At 37.3% G+C, this 21,058-nt stretch overlaps 1 protein-coding gene and 1 non-coding gene across 3 annotated transcripts in view; both read left to right on the forward strand.

Annotated features, from left to right (window-relative positions):
- Positions 1 to 21,058, forward strand: part of SCFD2 (sec1 family domain containing 2) — a 511,769-nt gene that overhangs the window by 95,731 nt on the left and 394,980 nt on the right. For both annotated transcript variants that reach the window (XM_004038673.5, XM_063705303.1), the window contains exon 4: positions 12,014 to 12,189. In XM_004038673.5, coding sequence (XP_004038721.1) covers positions 12,014 to 12,189 — 176 coding nt within the window. The remainder of the gene's footprint in view (positions 1 to 12,013; positions 12,190 to 21,058) is intronic.
- Positions 20,472 to 20,578, forward strand: LOC115934538 (U6 spliceosomal RNA). Its single transcript, XR_004070308.1, has one exon. It is a non-coding gene; the product is annotated as a U6 spliceosomal RNA (small nuclear RNA).

The raw sequence follows: 21,058 nt of genomic DNA on the forward strand, positions 1-21,058 counted from the left end.
GGTGCAACGATGGCATAGCCTCAGGGATGATGGGATGCAGTGGCTACTCTTCCCCCAGAGAAGGATACACTCTAGCAGAGGCTCTAGTTTCAAGATGGTGCTGTGCAAAGCAGCTTGGGCCACGGGGTTGTGGGGAGGTGGTGGGTGATGGGACGGAATGTGAGTTCCTTTTCTGAAGTAGTACAGCCATGTGAACTCTAGGCAGCTCCCTAACTGGGCTCATGACCTGTGAGAACTGCAGTGTTCTCTGGTAGCAAAGATTGCAGATATCTGCAGTGGTGATGGGGGCTGCTGGAGGCCTCCAGCTTACCCTTTCCCCTCAAGGAGAAGTCCATTCTGGTTCTGAGAAGATCCTGACTAGGGGAATGGGAAGGTATTTCTTTATGTGACATCCTCTGAGTTTTTGTGCCCCACATGGTTTCCACCACTCCCTTGCTGTACTGTACTTCAGTGCTCTCCTTTAGTCATTCTGCCTGAAATTTAGTTGTTTTTTATTGTTTTGGTTCTTTTTTGTTGGGGAGATGAACATGAGGCAACTCTAGTCAGCCATCTTTCTTATCAGTCTTCTTAAATTTTCTCAATATAAGGGATCCTCAACATGATAATATGGCTAGCAGTTTTTAAATCCTGAGAGAATGATATGGGGAGAAGGCCCATGATTGCAGGTGGGAATTTATTTAGAGGCGCCCTTAAGAGCAGAAATTCCTTTCCAAGTCAGAGTGGATCCACCAAGAAAATGGTTTCCCTGGCAGCCTGGTAATTTGCCCCTGGATGACAGAGGTAATCTACCTATTATCTGCCATGTTATCTGCTGAGTTTATAAATGTTGAGGTAGTGTTTAAGTTAGCCTCAAGAAGGCTGCATTTCCAAAGAAAGCTAAACTATAAATGTTTCTGATGGTTTTATGTTTCACTGTTTTGTATAACTTCAGAGAGAGCTGTTTATTTTCTGTTCGTGACTCCGGATCCTGCAGCAGTTACACCTTATTCCATGGTAGCCTTGAAATAGATCTTTCAGCAGATTTCTGAATTTTAAACCCATTTGAATTGATTCATGTAATTAAAGTGCTCTTTTCACATTAGTTTCTTATTCTACCTTTGTAATGCTGTAGAGCTAAAAAAATTGTGTAACCAGAAACCTATACTACTTAAAGGATGTCCCAGAAAACCTTCAGTATTTATGGTGCTATAAAAATGGACATCAATTCCCAGCTGGGCTTTATCCAACTTTCACTATATGGTTGGCTGTATATATAGTCCTCCAAATCCCTGTGGGAGATGTATAATTTCATCCCACTTCCCCCTTTAATAAATTGTTTCAGTATCTAATAGTCTTTATGAGCAGGATATTTTTTTCTTATGGCTGACTTAAATATGCATGTTAACCATATTTCTTTCTCGTTTAAACCCCATTGAGGTAAGAAGTAGGCAGTTATTATTTCTCTTCCATTTATTTATCTGTTGAACGCATTGTACAAATAGTGATAGTAATAAAGTCAAGTTTCCCAGAGAAAAATACACATCTGTCCATTCTACATGAGACATATTATTTTATGTCAGAACCTAGACAATATTTCAAAAGTTATACTAGCACAAGCTTATGGAAAATTCAAATGACAACATATATAAAATAAAAAATGAATGTACACTTCCTCTCTTCCCTGACCCCACCATCCTGTTCTTCAAAGTAACCTTTTTTCTTAAATTGTTGTCTTGCCTTTCCAACTTTTTTCTATATAATAAGGTAAGAAAGTAAGTAGATAAACAAATAATAAGAAAAATGAAAGTGCATATTAATAGTATGGTAATGTGGCAATGTGGTTTCTGTTGATTTTTTTTTTTTACTCATTAGACTTTTGGCTACCCAGCATAAAATACCATGAAAGAAACTTATCAATCATACATTACATTATGCATGTAATGCTTCATTACATGCATTTTTTTTTTTTTTTTGAGATGGAGTCTTGCTCTGTCGCCCAGGCTGGAGTGCAGTGGCACGATCTCGGCTCACTGCAAGCTCCACCTCCCGGGTTCATGCCATTCTCCTGCCTCAGCCTCACGAGTAGCTGGGACTACAGGCGCCCGCCACCACGCCTGGCTAATTTTTTTGTATTTTTAGTAGAGACGGGGATTTCACTGTGTTAACCAGGATGGTCTCAATCTCCTGACCTCGTGATCCGCCCGCCTCAGCCTCCCAAAGTGCTGGGATTACACGCGTGAGACACCGTGCCTGGCCTACATGCATATTTTAAAATTATGTTAAGTTATGGTAAAGCAAATGTAACTGGACAACATGGTGAAACCCTGTCTCTACTAAAAGAAAAAAAAAATACAAAAATTAGCCAGGTGTGGTGGTGGGCGCCTGTAATCCCAGCTTCTCGGGAGGCTGAGCCATGAGAATCACTTGAACCTGGGAGGCAGAGGTTGCAGTGAGCTGAGATTACACCATTGCACTCCAGCCTGGGTTACACACTGAGACTCTGCCATAAAAACAGAAAACAAAAAACAAATGTAAAATGTGTGAGGATATTGGTACAACCATGGAAAACTGACAGTATCAAGTAAAACTAGTACTCACCCATCCAGTAGTTCCAAACCTGTGTATATATCCAACAGAAACAAATGATTATGTCCACTGAAAGGCATGTCTTAGAATGTTCATAGCATCAGTATTTATGATGGCCCCAGCCGATAAAACCTAAATATGTTTTAACAGTAGAATTGATAAAGAAACTGTTATGGTCATATAGAGCACTAAAACACAGAAACAACAAAAAATGAGATTTTGGAACAAAAGAAGCCAGACAAGAAAAATGCATATGTAGGATTCCATTTATATTAAGTTTAAAACTAGACAAAAAATTGTCTGTTGTGTTTACCTTTAGGAGGAGACTGTCGACTGGGTAAGTATACAAGGGAGTCTTCTAAAGTGCTTGACATATTTTATACCTTGCTCTGGTTGGTGAGTACATGGATATATACATACGTAAAAATTATTTGAACCATATATTTAAGATTCATGTGCTTTATGTAGGTTATACTCCTCACTATCCACCTCTATTACCCCTGAGGCTTCTGAGGCTGGAGTTGCTCATGGGCAGGTAGCTCCTTCTGTGCTCAGAGCCTTTTCACATATTCCAAGAAAAGCCTCTTATCGAGGTGGGAGTTGATTTGTATTGTTTGCTTTCCTGCATAAATTAGTACTCATCCATCGCTCTTTCACCATCTAGAAATTTATACTTCATTAAATTTAAAAAACCACACATGATGATAGTTTTACTATATTAAAAAATTGCTGAATTTACTTGAATATTATCATTTCTGTTGTTTTTTTTATTTCCTGGTATAGCTAAGTACAGTTACGTCTGTTATCTGGAAATTTTGTTCAGCTGAAATTCTATTACGTATAGATATATAAAATCTTTTTTATTTGGGTATGGGGTTTCTTTTTAGGCTAATAAAAATGTTTTGAAATTATACCACACTGATGGTTGTACAACTCTGTGAATATACCAAAAACCACTGAATTTATACTTTAAGGGGGGAATTTTATAGTATGTAAGTTCTATCTCAATAAAGCTGTTTTAAAAAGGGCCCTCAGATATTAAAGATATCATTGTGAAAATAAAATAATTAGCCAAAAACTTCAGACAATAGTTTAAAGATAAATTAAGAAAATCTCCTAAAATGTAGGAACAAAGGAGAGAGAATATAGAAAGAAGTGTAGAAGATCAGAGAAAAGACAAACATACAGAAGCAATCTAGAAGGCCCATGAACTATTAGTAGTTTCAAAAGACAGAGCAATTAGCATGAAAGAATGTGAAACTTTCCCAAAAGACAGAAGAAAACTGTATTCAAATTAAATAGGCTTACTGAGAAGCAAGTAGAAAGAATTAACCTCATAACAAACCTGCACCTCTACCCCTGAACCTACAATAAAAGTTTGAAAAAGCTCTAAATTAGACACAATCACTGTGAATCTTCAAAGTACAGGAGAATAGAATTGTTATACAGTTTATGATGTTGTAAACGCTATTTACTGATTTTGAACTTTTAGAATCAAACTACAGAAAAAGCACAAAATAGTTTAGTAATACCATAATTTACTATGGTTATGGAATAAAATAGAAATGCTATCAATCTTGACCAGGTAAAAATACAAATACTGATGATTTAAAAGACGAAAGAGGGAAAGAAGAAATAAAGAGAAGGGCAAGGGACTTAATATCCTCTACTAAGAACATGGACAGCTATAAGATATTGCTTAGCTGCGGAACAAAAAAGAAAGCTAAAATATATAATGCAAGTTCCAGAGATAACCAACAGGTGAGGGGAAAAGGTGTTGAAATCTTTTGTCTGCTTATAGACTATTTCGGTGATCTTCTTGAGTGCATTTCTATCCCTTTTTATTACTTTTTATTCTGATGCATCTCCTGAGGAGCCAATATAAACACATGTACTCAGGATAGCCTCTTGAGTCTTTTGCACATTATTTACGAAACTCATAAGCCATCTGGCATACTCAAGATTCTGTTTCTCTTGTGTCAACTGTTGAATTAACATTTGAGGATTTCTTTCATGGTGCTGTCTACTAACCAATAGTTTAATCTTAGTAAAGTTGCCACCCCTGTCTATATATCAGTTATGGGTATTTTTTCTATGATATATATGTATTTCTGAAAAACTTGGGTTTTGCATCACATACTAGGAGTCAGGGCTCATGGTATCAGCAGGAGCCCATTCAAAAATCTATGCAACCTTGTAATTGGAGCACTTACAAAAACATTAAAACTCTTGATAAAAATATTAGCACAGTTAAAAAGACATGCTGAATTTCTATAAATCAATGTTACAGCATATATAGAACTTTTTGTGAGCAAAAGAGTTTACAGTAGCTTGTTGGAAGGTATAAGAGGAGTTGAGGTTGTTTAGTTAGGAAGTCAAAAGCAAAATGCAATGGAGATCAGGTCGAATCAAACAGGAAGCACTTCCAAAACAGGGCGCACGGCCGCAGAGCCAAGAGGAAAAGTAAGGATGAATGGGCGCTTCATAGGGTACTCAATTCCTCTTGTAGCTTGATGTGTTCAGTTGTGCTCATTTACTTTGTGTTTAGCTGCTGTCTTTGATAGCACAAAATGTTAAAATAATGGGGAAAAAAATCTCAAAAGAACAGATGTGACTTTTGAATAATATTGACATAATTCCTGTTTGCCAGTTGTGTATGAACTAATAAACCAGAGTTTTAGCAGAATATATTATATTTAAATATTCTAATATACATTGCCTTTATTATATTAGAAAATCATTGAAAAGGAGAAAAATGAAATGCTGACATTAGATTTCTAAGAATGCAAGTCTTAAAACATATACATCTGTTTATTCAAATTCTACACACTGGATTTTCATTCATCTTTGCAGAATTGAATGAATAAAAAACATGCAATGACGATATGACTGTTTCTTATATCAAGGGTTTTACAATTTTTTATTTGCTAAATATGCTATTCTAGACAAAATTGCTTTCTTTTTTTTTTTTTTTTCAGACAGAGTTTCCCTCTGTTGCCCAGGCTGGAGTGCAATGGGGCAATCTCAGCTCACTGCAACCTGTCTCCTGGGCTCAGGTAATTCTCGTGTCTCAGCCTCCTGAGTAGCTAGGATTACAGGCATATGATACTATGCCTGGCTAATTTTTGTACTTTCAGTAGAGATGGGGTTTCGCCATGTTGGCCAGGCTTGTCCCAAACTCCTGGCCTCAAGTGATCTGCCTGCCTCAGCCTCCCAAACTGCTGGGATTACAGGCGTGAGCCACCGTGCCTGGCCTCTAGATAAAATTTCTTATGATGGTTGCTTTTTCCCATCATTACAGTTTTGCCATTAAATCAAATCTGACAGAATGATTATGATAGAATAATCTTTAAAAGTGCCAGTAAAGAATTATACATGTGTAAATATTTTAAGTATATTTTACCAGCCAGAAAACAGATTGAGAAAGCTATAATTTGTCAAGTATTTGCAGTAATTGGAAGAATAGCTTCTGATGTGGTTAGGCTTTGTGTCCTCACCCAAATCTCATGTTGAATTGTAATCCCCATAATCCCCAGGGAGAGACCAGGTGGAGGTAATTGTATCATGGGGGCAGTTTCCCTGATGCTGTACTGGTGATAGTAAGTTCTCACAAGACATGATGGTTTTATAAGGGGCTGTTGCCTCTTTGCTACTCATTTTTCTCTCTCCTACCACCTTGTGAAGATGGACATGTTTGCTTCCCCTTCTGCCATGATTGTAAGTTTCTTGAGCCCTCCTCAGTCATGCAGAACTGTGAGGCCATTAAACCTCTTTCCTTTTTAAATTGTCCAGTCTTGGGTATTTCTTTATATAACAGTGTGAGAATGGACTAATACAGCTTCTTAATGCATTGGAATTCAGTTGAATTCAATATCATAAGAATCACAAACAATATTGACATAATATTAAATCCTTTTGTTTTCTAAATCTGTAACCTTTTACCCGAGATAAATTTATATTTTAATAACAGTTTTGAAAATGTATAGAATTGATATTTGATGAAGTTTTGTGTTTTTCTCTTAGCTAAATTGAAACCAGAAGCCTGTTTCTCTTTCTTAAAAGTGAAATAAGGGCCAGGTATGGTGGCTCACACCTGTAATCCCAGTACTTTGGGAGGTGGGAGGATTGCTTGAGGCCAGCAGTTTGATACCAACCTGGGCAACATAACAAGACCTTGTCTCTACAAAGAAAAAAAAATAAGAAGAAAGAAAAATAAAGCCTAACTGAAAATCACATTTTAAAAAGTTGCTATATATTTATGCAGTCTTAATATGAAATAACCTTTGTTTTATGGCTTTTAAAATGTGCTGTAAAGCCTGGTGGGTTGACATTTTTAAATAACCATGTAAATCTGTCTGTCAAGGGTTTTGTTTGTTTGCTTGTTTTTGTAAGGTGAAGTATGAATAAATATTCTGTCCATTACTTTTTCAACACTTGTCTAGTTGCTTGCTGTTTTAGTTTATATAAACTAAGAAATTTTACTTCAGTGGTTAGTCTTACTGCAGCATTTTTGATGGTCAATTAGTTGATTTCCATTTGTTTTTGGTAAGGTTATGGTTAAATTAAAAAATTTTAAAAATGTCACTGGCCTTTTTTTTTTTTAGAGCATCTGTGTGAATTACTTTTTTACTTAAATTCCAGTTAGCCTCTTAGGGATTTTTAGGAAAAAAAATCTGCTGTCATGATTTATACCTAACGAAGGATTAGTGGCATGAGTGTGTAAAAAACGACATACAAAGGGGAATAGAACAGAGTAGAAAAGGTGAATAACTACTAAATCCGCAAGGAACACAAGGTAGTGTGGTGTTGATATTTTCTGTTAGGAGATATACCCATTTGTTCCTTTAGATCATATGCCTTATATGAGAAGGTGACGTTACATAAATATGGTAGCTGAGTCTGGGTCTCAGCTAGGAAATGCTGATTGGATAAAAAATTTGACTTTTTTTTTTTTTGAGATGGAGTCTCACTCTGTCGCCCAGGCTGGAGTGCAGTGGCACGATCTCGGCCACTTCCCAGGTTCAAGTGATTCTCCTGCCTCAGCCGCCTGAGTAGCTGGGACTATAGGTGAGCACTACCATGCCCAGCTAATTTTTCTCTTTCTTTTTTCTTCTTTTTTTTTTTTAAGATGGAGTCTCGCTCTGCCTCCCAGGCTGGAATGCAGTGGTGTAATCTCGGCTTACTGCAACATCCACCTCCCGGGTTCAAGTGATTCTCCTGCCTCAGCCTCCTGAGTAGCTGGGACTACAGGCGCCCACCACCACTCCCGGCTAATTTTTGAATTTTTAGTAGAGACAGGGTTTCACCTTGTTGGTCAGGCTGGTCTCCAACTCTGGACCTTGAGTGATCCACCCACCTCGGCCTCCAAAAGTGCTGGGATTACAGGCGTGAGCCACTGCGCCTGAAGAGGACTGTTTTTTGTTTTTTTTTTTTTTGAGACGGAGTCTCGTTCTGTCCCTGGGCTAGAGTGCAGTGGCCGGATCTCTGCTTACTGCAAGCTCCGCCTCCCGGGTTCACTCCATTCTCCTGCCTCAGCCTCCCGAGTAGCTGGGACTACAGGCGCCCACCACCAAGCCCAACTAATTTTTTTGTATTTTTAGTAGGGACAGGGTTTCACCGTGTTAGACAGGATGGTCTCGATCTCCTGACCTCGTGATCTGCCCGCCTCGGCCTCCCAAAGAGCTGGGATTACAGGCGTGAGCCACCGCGCCGAGCCTGGACTGTGTTTTTTAATCAAAGACACTTTTATCTTTAAAATGAACATACGGTTATTACAATAGAAATCTGAGCAGATCCTCTGATGGCTTCCTCTGGTGATTCCCGTTTCCTGGAGTCTCTCTAAAACATAGTTATAGAAGAAATGAATTGTATATATTTTGAATCTATTTAATTCCTCTTCTTTCAGTTGAGGAGATGGGGTTGGAGAGGTAGGCAGTTTTCATATCATGTAGAGCCTTTCACACCTTCAAGACATTTTGTATTTTTCTTTGGCAGTACTTACCACTATCATGATTAAGTAATTATTTGTATGATCATTAAATGAATGTTTGTCTTGATAGACTAAGTTCTATGTGTTTAGGAGCCACACTGCCATCACCTGCAGTACAGTGTTTATATAAATAAATGGAGCTCATGGCAATCTTAAGTTTTGAAACCATTTTGTGTGAAAATTTGTTCTTACATATTTAATATAATAGGTGTCAGAGAATATCATTTCTTAAAAATGCACAAAAGGTCCCCATCCCTTTAGAGAGAATGACACGTAAGAGGCTGAATTAATTAGGAGATCATCAAGGAGTTGTTTTCTTTATTTGTTGGCTACAAGCATAGGGATTTTTGTCTGGATTTGTTCACAGGTTTATTCCTAGAAACAGGAATAGTGCCTGTTACAGAAATATATGTTGAATCAATGAATCAATAAAAGTGAATGACACTCACAACTCAGTAATAAGAAAACAAACAACCTAATTAAAAAATGAGCAAAAGATTTGACCAGACACTTCACCAAAACAGATATAGGATGGCAAAAGACACACATGAAAAGGTGGTTAACATCATTAGTCATTAGGAAAATGAAATTTTAAACCACAATGAGATACTGCTACACATCTGTTAGAATGGTTAAAATAAAAATAGCTGACAAAGCCAAGTGTTAGTGAAGTTGTAAGGCAACTAAAACTCTCATATGTTGCTGGTGGTACAGCCCACTTTGGAAATCAGTTTGCCAATTTCTTATAAAATTAAACATGTGCTTAAACTGCGTGTTCTCACTTATAAGTGGGAGCTAAATGATGGGAACACATGGACACTAAGAGGGGAACAGCTGATACTGGAGCTTACTTGAGGGTGGAGGGTGGGAGGAAGGAGAGGATCAGAAAAAATAACTATTGGGTACTAGGCATAGTACCTCGGTGACAAAACATTCTGTACCACAAATCCCCATGACACGAGTTTACCTATATAACAAACGAGTACATGTACCTCTGAACCTAAAATAAAAATTTTAAAAAAATAACTAAATGGAACTATAAATGTATATGTGGGTCAGTACCAAGAAGTTTTTTTCACAAACCCCTAAGTATCTGATTTCCACTTAAGTCTTTTAAACTTGTTTTATGTTGCTGAGTAGCAGAGGTCTTTTATTTTCCACTTTTTAATGTACCTAAAAAGCATGAACCCTGCATTTCAATGGACTGTATTGTACGCTTTTTTGCTGTAAAACTTTTTCATCAAACACAATTACATTGTTCAATTTTGTTGTAAACTTAACATAAGATGCACTGTTGATATGCTTTCTGATATGTTTGATAAGAGTGATAAAATAAAGCTTAAAAATTAAAAAAAATTAAAAGTAAGCATATACTTAACATCTGACCTAGAAACCTGCTCCTAGAAATTTGCCTAAAGGAAAATGAAACATATGTATACACACACACGCACAAAGACCTGTACACAGATGTTTGTGAAGGCTTTATTCATAATTTCTAAAAAATTGAAAGCAACCCAAATACTCATTAACTAGTGAATAGATAAATAAATGGCTAAATAAACTATGATACATCCACACAATGAAATATCACTCAGCAAGAAAAAAGAGCAAACTACTAATACAAGCAGCAACGTGGATGAATCTCAGATACATTATGGTTCAGTGAAAGAAGCCAGACTCAAATGGCTACATACTATATGATTCCATTTATATGACACTCTAGAAAGACAAAACTGTGAGATGGAAATAGATAAACACAGATAAGGGTTCATCAACCAACAGGGCTGGAACTGGGGAAAGTGAATGGACTACCAAGAAGGGGAGCCGTTTGGAATGATGGGAATGTTCTGTATTTTGACTGTGACAGTGGTTATCCAACCATATCCATTTGTCAAAATTCATAGAACTGTACACTAGAAAAGGCTGAATTTTACTGTATGTAGAAAATACCTTAATAAACCTGATAAAGAAACAAAGTATTAATGAGGTTTTTTTCTATGAGTACTTGAGCAAGCAAATTGTTAGCTTGCTGCTTTGAGAATCAGGAACAAACCCATGCTTTTCCAAGGGACCAAAGAAACTCATGAGACTCACCCTCCTACTTATTCCCACTGTTCTGTTTCTTTAAATGCTTAACCTGATAAACTGGTAATGAAGAACTTAAACATTCTTTATCTCTTCAAAAAATTAATGAAAAGATAGAAAGATATGTTGTAGACTTTTGAGTTTCATGTGGCAAGGTCTTTACTTTTAGCAAAAACCATTTATTAAGTGATATCTGCCATTTAGCACTGGGTAAGACATTACTTTCTTAGCACGTCAGGCAGGGCTAATAGATGCAGCACAAGCCTCGTTTGCTACCTCAAGGAGTTGCCATGAGAATCAGTAAAGGGTGTGTTTGTGTAAGCACTGTGTAAATTGCTAAATAAATGCAGGTGGTTTCATTGCCAAATACTTAGCAAGCAAATAACTTGGATTTCAGTTTATAACAAGTTTATAACAAGCAAATAAACTTAGATTTCAGTATCAAAGAACAACCTCCAAACATGGCATGGGTGAAGCATATAGGAATGAATTACTTGGCTTACATCTATGTTTGGCCCCATTGCCTTTTTGCCTGGTGGGGAGAATCTGATGTCCAAGAGCTTTGCGCATAGCATGGAGGAATGGCAGGAATGAAATTTTACAGACTGGAGAGTGGGAGGAGACTCAGTGGAAAGACAGCTATTGGCAAAACTTGGAGTTAGGGGCTCTGAAGGAGTGAATCCTCAACAGTTTGTGTGTTTGTAGATGTACAAGTGTTTGTATAGTCTCTATGCTCTTATGAGGTAGGCTCTCTTGTTCTAAATGTAGGTGACCATTGTAGCAAATGTGCTGTTCCCCACACCAACCCTTTCTTCTGATACCTCCTCTTCCAGTGGTTTTGCACTGTAGTTCTGGATACATTTTTGTTCCATGTAACTGCTTTTATCTCATGAATATTGTCATGAACTCACTGATATCAATGGTAAAGTTTTAGATGAGAAATCTATTTCTCATCTTATGTACATACACACACAATTAGAAATCTTATCTTTTTCCCTCTTAGATTGCTATGTCATATGTCATAAAGAGGTACTCCAAGTTGAGCTCAACAAATATTTATTTGTGTGACTTTATTTGAAAACTTATTTACAGAGTATTACATAATGATAAAATGAATTCTACTGGCAACATGACCTTGGCCAGATCCCTTAATTAGCATCCCTGTTTCCTTACTTGCAAAATGCAGGTATTAATAATAGTACCAATTTTGCTCTTGTCACTATATAGTTGTAAGAATCACAATAGCTTAGGAAAGCTTGCGGTCAGCTCTGAAGTTCTGCCCAAATACAAGACAGTGGTATTATTAATGGAATCCTTCTCATTATTTGTACTATTCCCAGAAGGGGGTACACTGATAAATTCTTATGTTTTCAGGGAGAGTCACACCGGGACAGCTCATGTCCTATATTCAGCTCTTCAAGAACAACCTCAAAGCTCTAATGAATCATTGTGGCCTCCTCCAGCTTGGACTGGCCACAGCTCAAACGTTGAAACACCCACAGACTGCCAAGTGGGACAACTTTCTCGCTTTTGAAAGGCTCCTTCTTCAGGTATGTTGCTATGGGAACCTCATGGGATCTTAATAATTAATGTTTTGACTTCCAGAGAAAAACCTTGACATTTATTATAGCCTTAGTAATAAATCATATTGTTGACATGTGCCCTGCTTCATATTCTCTAAGTGCCCCCTAGTTAAAATTCAAGTAGAAACTTTTTTCACACCTGTTTAAAAAAAAATTTTGACAGTAACATCTTTGGCTTCTTATTTAAAACCAAGGATGTTTTTTGAGCATTGGACTAACCTCTGGACACCTCTTTCAATTTTATGCCATTTGGACCTTTCTTGCTCTTCATGGCATCTTTATTTGATCCTTGCTACTTTTTCTGTAACATATTACCACTATTTACGTTTCTTCTGACATTACCTAGTTTCTAGTCCTTAAGCAACATATAGCATGTGTCTTAAAATGGCGTTTAGTAAAAAATGAAGGAAGTGATCTCCATTTGTAGTGTTTATACAGATATTTGTATGTGGGATAGGAACTTTTCATTACTGATGAAATATTTTCATGGGAAACTTTTTAAAAAATATGTAGTATGTGTTTTTTAAAATTATGAAGTATTTTTAAAAATTATACAGTACTTTAAAAAGGGCAGAGGATTGTGACGCATAAATGTACATAAAATGGCAAGTATCGGTAAACTTTCCACATAGACTCAATATGATTTATCATTATTTTCATATTTATCATGGATCCTTTTTCATTAAAGAAATAAAACTAGAGATAAAGTTGAAGCATTTTTGATACTATATAACCATCTCTAATCTGATTTTCCTTTTTCTTTTCCTAGAGATAATTACAAGCTCAATTCACTGTTTTTGTATTTTTATTAGATATTTGCTTTCTCATAAATAATATAGAGCATTTATGCTATGGGTTTTAATTTTACATAAGTGATATTATACTATAAATATCCCTAAATAGCTTGCTTTTTTCTCTCAAGGTTCTATTTTTTTTAATTATACTTTAAGTTTTAGGGTACATGTGCACAACGTGCAGGTTAGTTACATATGTATACATGTGCCACGTTGGTGTGCTGCACCCATTAACTCACATCATTTAACATTAGGTGTATCTCCTAATGCTATCCCTCTCCCCTTCCCCCCACCCCACAACAGGCCCCGGTATGTGATGTTCCCCTTCCTGTGTCCATGTATTCTCATTGTTCAATTCCCACCTATGAGTGAGAACATGCGGTGTTTGGTTTTTTGTCCTTGCGATAGTTTGCTGAGAATGATGGTTTCCAGCTTCATCCATGTCCTTACAAAGGACATGAGCTCATCCTTTTTTATGGCTGCATAGTGTTCCATGGTGTGTATGTGCCACATTTTCTTAATCCAGTCTGTCATTGTTGGACATTTGGGTTGTTTCCAAGTCTTTGCTATTGTGAATAGTGCTGCAATAAACATAGGTGTGCATGTGTCTTTATAGCAGCATGATTTCTAATCCTTTGGGTATATACCCAGTAATGGGATGACTGGGTCAAATGGTATTTCTAGTTCTAGATCCCTGAGGAATCGCCACACCAACTTCCACAATGGTTGAACTAGTTTACAGTGCCAACAGTGTAAAAGTGTTCCTATTTCTCCACATCCTTTCCAGCACCTGTTGTTTCCTGACTTTTTAATGATCGCCATTCTAACTGGTGTGAGATGGTATCTCATTGTGGTTTTGATTTGCATTTCTCCGATGGCCAGTGATGATGACCATTTTTTCATGTGTCTTTTGGCTACATAAATGTCTTCTTTTGAGAAGTGTCTGTTCATATCCTTTGCCCACTTTTTGATGAGGTTGTTTGTTTTTTTCTTGTAAATGTGTTTGAGTTCATTGTAGATTCTGGATATTAGCCATTTGTCAGATGAGTAGATTGAAAAAATGTTCTCCCATTCTGTAGGTTGCCTGTTCACTCTGATGGTAATTTCTTTTGCTGTGCAGAAGCTCTTTAGTTTAATGAGATCCCATTTGTCAATTTTGGCTTTTGTTGCCATTGCTTTTGGTGTTTTAGACATGAAGTCTCAAGGTTCTATTTTTAAGATAATCCAAAGTGATGGGCTGGGTGCAGTGGCTCACACTTGTAATCCCAGCACTTTGGGAGGCAGAGGTGGGTGGATCACTTGAGGTTAGGAGTTGGAGACCAGCCTGGCCAACATGGCAAAATCTTGTCTCTACTGAAAATACAAAAATTAGCTGGGTGTGGTGGCGGTCCGCTGTAGTCCCAGCTACTCGGGAGGCTGAGGCAGGAGAATTTCCTGAACCTGGGAGGCAGAGGTTGCAGTGAGCTGAGATTGTGCCACTGCACTTCAGCCTGGGTGACAGAGGGAGACTCCATCTCAAAAATAAATAAATAAATAAATAAATAAATAAATAAATAAATAAATAAAGTGATATATGTAGATCTAGCTCATTCCTTTAAACCACATCATAAATATACAATTTATTTATGCAATCTATACTGATGTTCAGTTAGGCTGTTGCATTTGTGCCGTGTGTGTGTGTGCGTGTGTGTGTGTTGTATGTGTGTATGTATGTGAGATTAGGAAAAATTATGCAGTGAATACCCTGGAATATGTCTCCTGTTATCTATTGTTGAGTTTACCAGACATTGCCAAAAATATTGAAGCAGGTAAGGCTCAAGGCTGTGTCCTCTTCAGGATGTCAGTGAGCTGCCTTCATTATCCCAGAATGTCTAAAGTGTCACAAACATATATCAAGAGGCAGAAAAAGGAGCTTATTTCTTCATTATGTATTTTTTCTATCAAGGCAAAAAGAAAAAAAACTTTCTGAATCCTTAATGATGGCTATGAGCCTTACCTCAAAATATCTTGTTTTGTGAGATGATAATTTTTGTTGTTTATGGTGGTTAGTTTTCTGTTATTTGGAGCCAAAATACACTCATCTTTTTCCCGTTAATATGTAATATACTAAGATCCCAAATAAAAGTGTTTTTTCCCTCAGTTTTTAGTTTGTTCTAGTTGTCAGTTTATCCATCAGTGTTTTTAAATCCATATGTTCAGTTTTATGCTTTTATTCATGGGTATTTTAAGGATTTTAATGCCATTATGAATTCAGTTTTTATAATTCAGTTTTCCAGGAGTTTATTGTTGGCATGTAGGAATATCTTGACTCGTGAATAGTGATCATGGATCCAACACCTTGCATTTTGTAATGATATTTGTTTTCTTATTTCTGGTTGTTATTCATTGATTGTCCTGGGCCTTCTGTGTGGGCAAGAATATTATCTGTGAATAAAGTCAGTTTTGTTTCTTCATTTCCACACTTGATACCAAGTGTCTTTCATAGTGCATTGATCAGGCATACTAGGCCCTTTTTCAGTAAGAGTCATGCTAACAGGCATCTTCATCTTATTCCTGACTTGAAGGAAAATATTCCCAAATGTTGCCATTAAGTATTATGTTCGCTGAGGTTTTGTTTTGTTTTTAATCAGACTAAGGAAGTTTCTTCCTAATCCTAGTTTGCTGTTTTCTTTTTTTTTAGTGATGCATTAGTGTTGCATTTTGTTTAATGCAGATTATTATTTTTTAAAATGATGAGTTTTTCTCCCTTAATCTGTTAATGTGGTGAATTGGGTTTATAACTTTTTTAATGCTAAATAATCTTCATTGCATTCCTGGGACAAATTCAACTTGTTCCCACACACACATATACTCATACACATGTAAACATATGCACACACACACATACAAATCGCTGGATTTAGTTTACTAATAATATTTTCCATAGAAATTTGCATTCATGCTCACAGGTGAAATTAGGATTTTTTCTTTCTTTTTTTGAGACAGGTCTTGCTCTGTCACCCAGGTTGGAGTGCAGTGGCGTGATCTCAGTTCACTGCAACCTCCACCTCCTGAGTTCAAGTGATTTTCCCATGTCAGCCTCCCGAATAGCTGGAATTACAGGTGTGCACCACCATGCCCAGCTAATTTTTGTATTTTTTTGTAGAGACAGGGTTTCGCCATGTTGGCCATGCTGGTCTCGAACTTCTGACCTCAAGTGATCTGCCCGCCTTGGCCTCCCAGTGTTGGGATTACAGGCATGAGCCACTGCACCTGGCCTGTATTTTTTCTTTATTGTTCTGCCATGGTCTGGTTTTCCAAAAAAGATTATATTATAATAGTTTAGTAAAGTCAGTTAGGGTTTTACTTTTTCTATTCTCTATTTGTTTAAAAAAGGAATTATCAGTTGCTTAAAAGTAAAATACTCCAAAAAATAACCTGGACCTATTGCTTTGTTGTTGATATTTATAATTATAATAATATAAGTAATAGTAAGTGATTCAAAACTATAATTTCTTCAATTCTTTATCACTTTGATTTATCTTCTGTCAGAGGTGATTTTAAATTACTCACAATGATTGTGAATTTACCAATTACACCATTTTAAAACATATTTCTATCTCTATCACTGTCTTTATCTCTGTCTTCATTAAAAACTATGAGCTCATATTACTTTCATAGTTCTTTTTTAAATTTTTTTGAGACAGGGTCTCACTCTATCACCCAGATTGAGTGCAGTGGCATGATCACCATTTAGTGTAGCCTCGACATCCCGGGCTCAAGTGATCCTCCCACCTCAGACTCCTGAGTAGCTGGGACTACAGGAATGCACCAGCACTCCTGGCTCATTTTTATTTTTTATTTTTTGTAGAAATAGGATCTTTCTGTATTGCTCAGGCTGGTCTCAAACTCCTGGACTCAAGTGATCCCCCCGCCTTGGCCTACCAAAATGTTGGGATTACAGGCATGAGCCACTGCACTTGGTCTAATATCATAGCTCTAGTCTAAGAGCACAGGGTTCATTCTAGTTTTCCCCCTTTCCATAATTGCACCTCCCTTCTCTGACAGTGAGGAACTTGTCTCCCATTATCCTTGACATATTTAATTACTTTATCATCTCCACTGTGTGTAACTAATCTTCCATTAGAGTTGCTGCCCCGTGGCGTGGATGCCTCCTCACCTCACCTGGGCTCTCCCTTCCTGCTCCAGGCCATGGCCAAGCCCACACGGATGTTCTCTCTCACTTCATACAGAGGCACCCTTGTGGAAACCTCCCCATAGGGATGCTCTTCTACCTCAATTGAGCTCTGACATCTCACCCTGTGCTGCCCCTGCCTCTGCCTTCTTCATAGAGGCCCTCCTCATGCCTTTCGGGCTCCAGCACCCCACACCAAGCCCACACTCTGGCTCCTATAGCACAGATACCCTCCTCATTCTGCAGGCTCTGACACTTTATGCCGAGTCGCTACCATTGCTACTGCCTTCTTTAGCTGCCCTCACCACCCCGCTCAGAGTCCTACACCGCATCCTGGGATGTGGTTGTCACTCAACCTCCACCTGGATACCTTTTGTCACCTGCTTTGGTTCTGACAACCCATGCAGGGCTGCTGCTGCATTCTCCCCTCTCCTCTAGTCTCCCCATCCCTTCGAGATGTCCTCTTCACCCCACTTGGGTCCTGGTAGTCGTATGGACACCATCCTTATCTTGCTCAGGTTCTGATCCCCTGCCCTGGATCCTCACTTCCACCACCTTCCACGTGGATGCCCTTTCCATCCCCTTGGGTTCCAACAACCCCTGCGAGACTCTCCCACCCCCATGCACAAATGCCCTCCTCACCCGGTTCTGGCTCTGACACCATGCTCTGGACTGCCATTGTCTCCCCTGTGGACACCCTCTTCATACTCGTGGGCTCTGACAACCTGCCCTAAGCCACTATTGTGCCCTCCTTCATTCCCCCTGCCCTACCGTATGGACAATCTCTTCACTCTGCTGCTGTCTACATCACATGTCCTCTAAAGTGAGCCCCACTCCAAAATCTCATAAAATTGGTTCAAAACAAGACTATACAGAGATTTTCTCCTGAGAATGATAATCTTTCTAGATAAGCTTACTAAAGTTTTCTGAAGAAATTTGACATATTAATTCTAAGCCATTTTTTATTTGTAATTAATTTTTGGAATCTTTTGTTCCATATTAGACTCTTAGACTATTAGATGTGATCATGGTAATTGGTGTGGTTCTTTCAACAACTAAAGAAAGAATTGAAAGACTGAGGAACCCCAGGCATGGTGATACACATCTGTAGTTTCAGCTATTCAGGAGGCTGAAGTAGGAGGATTACTCGAAGTCAGGAGTTTGAGGCTGCAGTGGCCTGTGAATAGCCACTGCGCTCCAGCCTGGCAACATAGAGCGACCCCTTTGCCTCCGCCCAATCTCTTAAATAAATAAATAAGATTGGGGAAAAGAAGTAAACATTTAAAATACTAAAATCCTACTTTTATCATAATTGCATATCACCCTGACCAGTAGTGTGTTCTCAGTCACTTCTGGGTCCTTACAAGTTAGGGTTTTAGCATAGGCGAATGTATAAACTGATCATCGGAATGCTCTTTGTTTATGGACATGCTTACTTTACATAGTATATACTCATCCATTAGTTTAACAAGTCATAATATATGGGCAGCTGCCCCTTTTACAGGCTTTGGTTTGAAAGTAGGGCATTTGTGTTTATTTTGAGCATGAGGACAACCTTTCGTTTTTCCCCAAGGGCTTGAGAGCCACCAAGAAATTTCAGCTAATGTTGAGAATTGTTTATTTCTTGGGAGACTCATTTCCACCACTTTCTACCAGGCCTCCATCACCGAAACCTCAATGTTTACTTTATGGCCTAAGTAATGTTATAGACAACCTTAGCTAAAAAAAAGAAATCGGTCTTAGAAATCTACAATTAAAAATAGGTTACTGCATTTCTTCTACTTACAATGGTTTTGGTGATCTAACAACTAGCCAGCAAGAGACCTGAGGACTATTTGTAAGATTTGTGTTGGACTTACACTCCTAGAAACAATAGATTTATACACTTAATTTCTAAAGATAATATTATATGCTTAAAAGAGAAACCTTTTTGAGTATTCTTGGGGAAAATCTAATATTTGTTAGCAGTGAGTACAATTTGAAAAGCCAAAGGAGATAAAGCATCTTCATGACTGCTTTTTTCTCTCTCTTATCTCCAAGGTCCAATAGCACTGTCAGTGTTTTAGGTATTGAATACATCTGTGCTAGTTATAAAATAATTCTGATTTTGCTTCAAATTTAAAGTGTAGAAAAGAACAAGTTTAAACTGATCGTGGATATGTTTATGATTCAATTAGTGAGTGTTTTCACAAAGTAGCTTTGCCTTTTAATTAAAGTACAAATTCATTTAATTTGGTGAAATGGTGTAAAGTATGAAGAATTCCTTTCTTGTAGTATAGCAAGAGAGTTTGGCTTAGTTTCCTCATCTAAAGAGAAATAAAGTATCTACCTCATAGTGTTATTGTCAGGATTGAGTGAGATTACATGTGTATTAATACACATATTTATGTGTCATATATTAATACACATAATGCATAGCTAAGAATAAATTATCTACCTCATAGTGTTATTGTCAGGATTGAGTGAGACTATATGTGTATTAATACATAACTAAGTACAGTAAATCCTCAATACATAGTCATTATTATTTATTCTTTCAGCTGGGTCAAAAATATTACAAATGCTGTCTTATTTTATGTGAGTAATGCCTTTAATATATTCTCACCTGGATTTTGGTTTCCTAAATTAAAATTTATTAAGGAAGAATGAGTTTGTCACTTAGAAAAATGTTACTATCTTTTTATATTTACTGTTTGATAATGTTTGACAGTATTTCTCTTTAAACCTTGATTTAAAGCCCACTTTTTCTGCAATGGATGGCTGATGTTTTTATGCTAGTCATCACAAGAAAAAAGCTTTTTTTCCCCATTAAAAATTTATTGGCCAGGCCTGGTGGCTCACACCTGCAATCCTGAGGCAGGAGGATCACTTGAAGCCAGGAGGTCAAGACCAGTCTGGGCAACATAGTGAGACCTTGTCTGTACTAAAAATGAAAAAAAAAATTAGCTGGATGTGGTGGTGCATGCCTGTGGTCCCAGCTACTCACGAGGCCGAGGCAGGAGGATCACTTGAGCCCAGGAGGTCAAAGCTGCAGTGAGCCGTAATTGCGTCACTGCATTCCAGCCTGGGTGACCCTGTCTCAAAAAAATAAATAAATAAATAAAAGGCAAAAGAAAACAATTATTTTATAGGCATGTTTATACCACTTATTATAAAACTATAACAATATAATTGTTATAGTTATAACAATAACTAGTGCTTGAACTTCAAAGAGAATGAAACAATTGACCTTTTTGTCAAAATTACACAGCAAATAAATGACCCTTTAAATTGTGCATTAGGTGCTGTCTTTGGCAGCACATATACTAAAATTGGAATGATACAGAAAAGATTAGCATGGCCCCTGCACAAAGATGACATGCAAATTCGTGAAGCATTTCACATTTTTAAAATCTAGAATAAAAGTAAAAATTAAAGAAAAATTGTGCATTAGCAAACCCACTATGTTTTTTAAGCCTTATGCTGTTTCTACTTGTCTTAAAAAATGGCATGGTGTATTGGTGTGAGTGGTAATAATAATAATAAACATAATCCTCATTGGATTCAGAAAACTTTGAAACCCCAGAAAAGATTCTGTGGGATAAAATCAAGGTATCATAGAGTGAGGACACTGAAAAGTAATATGTATTCTTGAACGCTGCCGAACATCTGATTTCCCCTCTGTAAAATCACTGAAGAGTAATACAAGGAAAAAAACCTTTTATTTTGACTATAACTTATTGTGGTTATAAAATGATAGCAAACAATGTATTAAGGAAGCAGCTGTGTTTAAACTTCCTACTTCCTAAACATATACTTTATAAATATATATGTAATATATCCATCTCCAGTTATTTCTTTAGGTAGAATTTATACTTTAAATTAAAGC

The sequence above is a fragment of the Gorilla gorilla genome, chromosome 3 (genome assembly GCF_029281585.2).
Source record: "Gorilla gorilla gorilla isolate KB3781 chromosome 3, NHGRI_mGorGor1-v2.1_pri, whole genome shotgun sequence".
Lineage (NCBI taxonomy): Eukaryota > Metazoa > Chordata > Mammalia > Primates > Hominidae > Gorilla > Gorilla gorilla.